Below are 6,892 nucleotides of genomic sequence, written 5' to 3'. Positions count from 1 at the left end.
TAATAAAAAATATTATTAAAAAAAGTGAAAAAAAGAAAAAAAACACTGCAATCTCTAAACAGTAAATGGAGCTCAGTTATTAAACATTCTCCTTTACTTTTGACCACGTTTTCTCCACTGCAGACATGGACAGACACAACCAGACGACACTGACAGAATTCCTTCTCCTGGGACTCTCTGGGCATTTAGAGCAGGAAGACGTTCTCTTTGGGCTGTTCTTGGGGATGTACTTGGTCACCATCATTGGGAACTTGCTCATCATGTTGGCCATCAGCGGGGACAGTCATCTCTACACCCCCATGTACTTCTTCTTGGCTAACCTCTCTTCTGTCGACATCTGCTTTTCATCAGTCACAATCCCCAAGATGCTGGTGAATCACATACTGGGAAGCAAGTCTATCTCTTATGTGGAATGCATGACCCAGATCTACTTCTTCATCACTTTCCCCAACATGGATGGGCTCCTCCTCAGTGTGATGGCCTATGACCGTTACGTAGCCATCTGTTGCCCACTCCACTACACCATGATCATGAAGCCCAAACTCTGTATCCTTCTGGTGGTGGCATCGTGGGTCGTTACAAACCTGCATGCTCTCCTGCACACTCTTCTCATGGTCCAACTCACATTTTGTTTCAACAATACTGTGCATCATTTTTTCTGTGACCCCTATGCAATTCTAAAGCTGTCTTGTTCTGATACCTTTATCAATGACCTGATGGTATTCACTGTGGGGGGACTGATATTTCTGACACCGTTTACATGCATCATTCTCTCATATGCTTGTATCCTCTCCAAAGTACTGAAGTTGCCATCTGCCCACGGAATAAGGAGAGCCTTGTCCACATGTGGATCCCACCTCACTGTGGTCTCCCTCTTCTACGGGGCAATCCTGGGGGTGTATATGCGCCCTTCATCCTCCTACTCGGTCCAAGACACGGCGGCCACTGTCATCTTCACAGTGGTGACTCCCCTGGTCAATCCCTTCATCTACAGTCTGAGAAATCAGGACATGAAGGGAGCCTTAAGGAAACTAGTTATTAGGAGACTAATTTTGTCAAGACTCTAGAATGAGAAAATTTGAGAGCGAAAAAGCCTACTGGAAACTATATATTTCTTAATTTTTCAAAAGAAAGTGAGGCCCAGATAGGTTCAAAGTCCACCTGTAACTATTTATCTAATTGGTGGCCACGATCATGTTTTAAAATGAGGCTGACAGGTGCTCATAAGTCATAAAATTGTTCATTTGTTACTTCTAGGCCGATCCTATGACCCTCATTATATAGATCAAAACCAGACTGAGCCCTGGGTGAATGACGTGATTGATCCCAAGGGATACCTGGATGAACTTTTTAAGGGTCAGGCTGCAATTCTACAAGATGCTGGCTACCACGATGGGCGAGAGCTGCAAATGACTTTAGAAACTGGCTCTTTAGAGTCAAGGGCTCTATGTGGTCTCCATGTGAGAAGTGAAGAAGCCACATTTAGGATGGTTTGGGTTTGAGAGTTCAGAAGCAGAAAAAGCCATAAAACAGGCTGTATCTTGCAACTGAGAGCTCCATGGGCCAACTGAAGTTTTACCAATCTCACCCTAGCGATCGTACTGTACGTTATAATTAGTCAGATTACAACTGACACTTACTGAGTGATTCCGGTATGGGAAGGGATTATTTTACTTAGCCCTCACACAACGTCATGAGGTGACACGGCAAATATTCCCATCGTTTTACACAATGAAGAAACTGAGTCATAGAGAAAGCAAATTCTCCAAGACCATACAACTAATGATCGGAACGAGAGTGATCCTGCCCATTTCTTCTTGAAGAATTTGGTGATTTTCATTTTTTCTTTTCTTCGTTGTTGTTATTTTTATCATTTTTAAATTGCATATGTAAAATTGACCATTTTTTTGATATGCAATTCTTTGAGTTTTAAGACACCTATAGATTTGTATAACCATCATAACTAATTCGATAAAGAATGGTTCTATCGCCTCCAATAGTTCCCACACGCTGTCCCATTATAGTCAAACTCTCCTTCCACTCCTAGCCCCTAGCAACCATTGATGTACTCTCCACCCCTTGAACTGGGCCTTTCCAGAACGTCATATACATGGAAACTTAATGTAAGTAAACTTTTTCAGTCTTCCCTTTTTTCATTCAGCAAAGGCCTCTGAGATCCATCCATGTTGTTGTATATATCCATAATTTGTTCTTTTCTTATTGCTGAGTATAATTCCATTGAACAGATAAAGCTGCTGCACGAATTAGCATACAGGCTTTATGTTTCTATTTCTCCACGGAAATACCCAGAAGGGAGATTCCTGGGCCCAATATAACACCATATTTGAATTTACAAGAAATTACCAAACGATGTGTCATTTGTGGCTGTTACATCTTGGATTTCCACCTGCAGTCTAGGACAGGTCTAGCTGCTGTACATTCTTACTACCACTTGGTATTGTCGGCATGTAATCCTATTTCAGTGGGGTCTAAGTTTGACTTTTTCTAATTGCTAAGGATGTTAAGCATCTTTTCATGTGCTTACCTGCTATCTGTATATCTTCTTTGGTGGAATACCTGTTCATCTATTGTCCCTATTTTTTTGCATTAATTTTCTTTACCTTTGAGTTTTGGGTGTTCTGTATATATCCTAGAGAAGAGTCTTTTGTTAGATATGGGATGTGCATATCTTCCCCATTCTGTACATTGCTTTCCATTCTTTTAACAGAGTCTTTTGTAGAGCAAAAGTTTTTTAATACTGAAGATACCAGTCACTTTTATAATTTTTGCTTTCGACCACCATACACATTTAAAGAACTAAGAGTAGAAAAATTCTCTATTCCATTTACTCGGGTATTTCCCATTTTTGTTCTTATTTTTCATTACAGAAGCACCAAATTCTCTTCTGGTACTAGTTCCCTTCCACTTAAAGCACATCGTTGAGCATTTTTAAAAAAGATCAATTAGTGAAGACCTCTCAAAGAATGCAATGGAAAAGAGTAAATACTTTGAATTGAATGATAATAAAAAGAAATAATCTTCCTATTGTATCTATATGAGATGCTGGAGATTAGCTGAACTTACTGTGGTAATCATTTCACTATATATGTAAATCAAATCATCATGCTGTATGCCTTAAAGTTATAGAGTGATATATGCCAACTATTCTCAATAAAACTGGAAAAAAAGAGAGCATATGTTTGCTTTCCAATTTGTCAATAAATTAAAATGGATTTTTAAGGGGGAAAAAAGGAAAAGATAATAAATTATATCATAATGGGTGGGAGGTACGGAGGGAAATTGGTGACTTTCAAATCACACATTAGAGAAAAAAAGTAAAGTTTAAAATCAAGGATCTATGCTTCCAACTCTGAATCATAAGGGAAAAAAGAAAGCAAAATGTCTCCAAAGGAGCTAGAGTGAAGGAGATAATAAAGCTCAAAGCAGAAATCAGTGAGATACAGACGAAGAAAACAAAGGAAAAAATAAAGCCAAAAGTAGGTTCTGTTTGAAGATTATTCATTTGTTAACCCTAGCAAGATTAATCACCAAAAGAACAGAGAACACGTTATATAAGGAGTAATAGAGGTAAGAGAACTACATATTCTAGAGACTTTCGAAGGAAAATAAAGAAATGTCATTAAAAACTCTATGCTAGGGGCGCCTGGGTGGCACAGCGGTTAAGCGTCTGCCTTCGGCTCAGGGCGTGATCCTGGCGTTGTGGGATCGAGCCCCACATCAGGCTCCTCTGCTATGAGCCTGCTTCTTCCTCTCCCACTCCCCCTGCCTGTGTTCCCTCTCTCGCTGGCTGTCTCTATCTCTGTCAAATAAATAAATAAATAAAATCTTAAAAAAAAAACCTCTATGCTAATAAGTTGGCAATTTAGGTGAAAAGGACAAATTCCAGGAAAAAAAAAAAGCTTACAGAGACAGATCCAATAAAATACAGTATTAATACCTCTATTTCTATTACAGAAATAAAAGTCTTCCAAAGAAAACTCCCAAAAGCTCCAGGCTTAAATGGTTGTACTGGTGAATGCTAGCAGACATTGAACAAAAAATTAATATTGATATTATAGAAACTTTTGGAAAATTACTGTAATAGTCCAGTATAAGTTTGATACCCAAATCTGACAAATATAATACAAAACAGAAAAACCACAGACCAAGTAATGTAGTTATTATATAGAACAAAGAATAAAAAGTATATGACCACATTAGTTGATGACAAAATTTAAAATCAATTAACTCAGTAAAATCCAAATAGAAGGGAAGTTCCTCAATCTGATAAAGGGCTTCTACAAAAAGCCTAGAGCCAATGTCACATTAAACGGTGACCCACTACAGGAAACAACAAGTATTGGTGAGGATATGGAGAAAGGGAAACCCTCTTACACTGTTGGTGGGAATGCAAACTGGTGCGGCCACTCTGGAGAACAGTGTGGAGGTGCCTCAAAAAGTTAAAAATGGAGCTACTGTATGACCCAGCAATTGCACTATTAGGTATTTACCCAAAGGATACAAAGATAGTGATGTGAAGGGGCACCTGCACCCCAACGTTTATAGAAGCAGTGTCCACAAGAGCCAAATTATGTAAAGAGGCCAGGTGTCCACTGACAGATGAATGGATAAAGAAGTTGTGTATCTATACAATGGAATAAAACATAGCCATTAAAAAGAATGACATTCGCAACAATATGGATGGAACTACAGGGTACTATGCTGAGCGACATAAGTCAGTCAGAGAAAGACAAATATCAGATGATTTCACTCATAGGTGGAATTAAGAAACAAAATAGATGAACATAGGGGAAGGAGAGGAAAAATAAAATAAGAAAATCAGAGAGGGAGACAAACCCTCAGACACTCTAAACTCTAGGAAAACAATAGGAGGGGAGGTGGGAGGGGGATGGGATAATTGGGTCATGGACATTAAAGAGGGCACATGATGTAATGAGCACTGGATGTTACATGCAACTGATGGATCAATAAAGTCTACCTCTGAAACTAATAATACACGATGTTAATTAAATTGAATTTAAATTTTAAAAAATTTTAAAAAATCATAAATGGTGAGACACTAAATGTTTCCCATCTAAGGCTGGGAAGGCAAAGATAGACACGCCTACCATGCCTCTTCAGCATTGGACTGGAAGTCCTAGCCAGTGCAGTGAAGCAAGGAAAAAATAAAAGATATCCAGAATGAAAAGGAAAATAATAAACCTAACCTATTGTTAGATGATATTACTATTCAGGGACAAATCCCAGGGAATACACCCAAAAAGCCCACAACAAAACAAAAAACTTCTAGAACTCACTTTACCAAGGTCACAGGATACAACACACAAAAATCAATCATATTTCTAGTTCCCAGCAATGAATAAATGGAAATCAACCATTTTTAAAGTATTACTAGAAGAGTATCAAAACCAGTCTTTACACTGAAAACTACAAAGCATTTTAAAAAGAAATCGAAGAAGACAAAGAAATTGGAGATATCACAACGTTACAGATTGGAAGACTCAATAATGCTAAGAAGTGAACTGCTCTCAAAATAACCTATAGATTTATCACGAGTCAAAAAACATATTTGATGGACAAATAAAAAAATTTTTTTAGAAATTAACAAGCTGATTCTAAAATATATATGGAAAGGCAAATGAACTAGAAGAGCACAACTATTTTGAGAAAAAACCCAAGTGTAAGGAGTCACACTACCTGATTTCAAGACGTAACATAAATGTACAATAGTTGTGACAGAAGCATAGACACATAGATGACCGGAACACAATACATTCAGAAATAGACCCACTCATACATGCTGAATTGATTTTCGACAAAGGTGACAAAGCAATTCAACATGGGAAAGATAATCTCTTTAATAAACAGTACTGCTATCATTTCATAGCCAGAGTAAAAAATAAAACGAACAGATCCTTATCTCACCTGATCCACAAAATTAACTCAAAATGGATAACGGGCATTAATGTAAAATTAAAACCTATAAATTTCTAGGGGAAAACATAGGAGCAAATCTTTGTGATCCTAACTTAAAGATTTTGTAGCTGTGACCACAAATGCTATTTTTTTAAAAGATTTTATTTATTTGTCAGAGAGACAGAGCACAAGTGAGAGAGACAGAGAGAGAGAGAGAGAGCACAAGCAGGGGGAGCTGCAGGCAGAGGGAGAAGCAGACTCCCTGCTGAGCAAGGAACCCCATGTGGGACTCCATCCCACCTGACCTGAGCTGAAGGCAGACACTTAACCGACTGAGCCACCAAAGCATCCCCACAATGTTTTTTAAAATTAAAAACTCGAGGGGTGCCTGGGTGGTGCAGTTGGTTGAGTGTCGGACTCTTGGTTTCAGCTTGGGCCCTGGTGTCAGGGTGGTGGGATGGAGCACTGCATTGGGCTCCATGCTCTGCACAGTCAGCTTGGGATTCTCCCGCCTCACCTCCCTGCCCCTCCCCCTCATGCTCTCTCTTTTCCTCTAAACTGAATGAATAGTTCTTTAAAAAAATAAGTAAAATAAAAATTTAAGTTGGCCTTCAGCACAATTCAGCATGTTTACTCCTTAAAGATACCCTTAAGAAAACGAAAAGACAAGCCACAAATTAGGAGAATATCTTTGCAATAGCTACATCTGATCAAGATTTAGTTAACAGAATATAGGAAGAAGGCTCAGAATCTGAAAACAAAAAAACAAACAACACATTTTTCAAATGGGTAAGAGATTTGAATAAGACCACTTTATCAGAGATGAGATGTAGGTGCAACGTTGCCTGGCCTCATTAGCCTTCAGAAATGCAAGTTAAAACCAGAGTGAGGGGACCCTGGGTGGCTCAGTCCTTAAGTGTCTGCCTTTGGCTCAGGTCATGATCCCAGGGTCCTG

General features: G+C 38.7%; 1 protein-coding gene across 1 annotated transcript; it reads left to right on the top strand.

Annotated features, from left to right (window-relative positions):
* Window positions 1-1,321, top strand: LOC117801436 (olfactory receptor 1361-like). Its single transcript, XM_034655865.1, has one exon. The coding sequence runs from the start codon at window positions 126-128 to the stop codon at window positions 1,065-1,067; it is 942 nt and encodes a 313-aa protein (XP_034511756.1). The 5' UTR covers window positions 1-125; the 3' UTR covers window positions 1,068-1,321.
* Window positions 1,322-6,892: the final 5,571 nt, after the last annotated feature.

The sequence above is a fragment of the Ailuropoda melanoleuca genome, chromosome 3 (assembly GCF_002007445.2).
Source record: "Ailuropoda melanoleuca isolate Jingjing chromosome 3, ASM200744v2, whole genome shotgun sequence".
NCBI lineage: Eukaryota > Metazoa > Chordata > Mammalia > Carnivora > Ursidae > Ailuropoda > Ailuropoda melanoleuca.
This window is presented reverse-complemented; position numbering and strand designations above follow the sequence as displayed.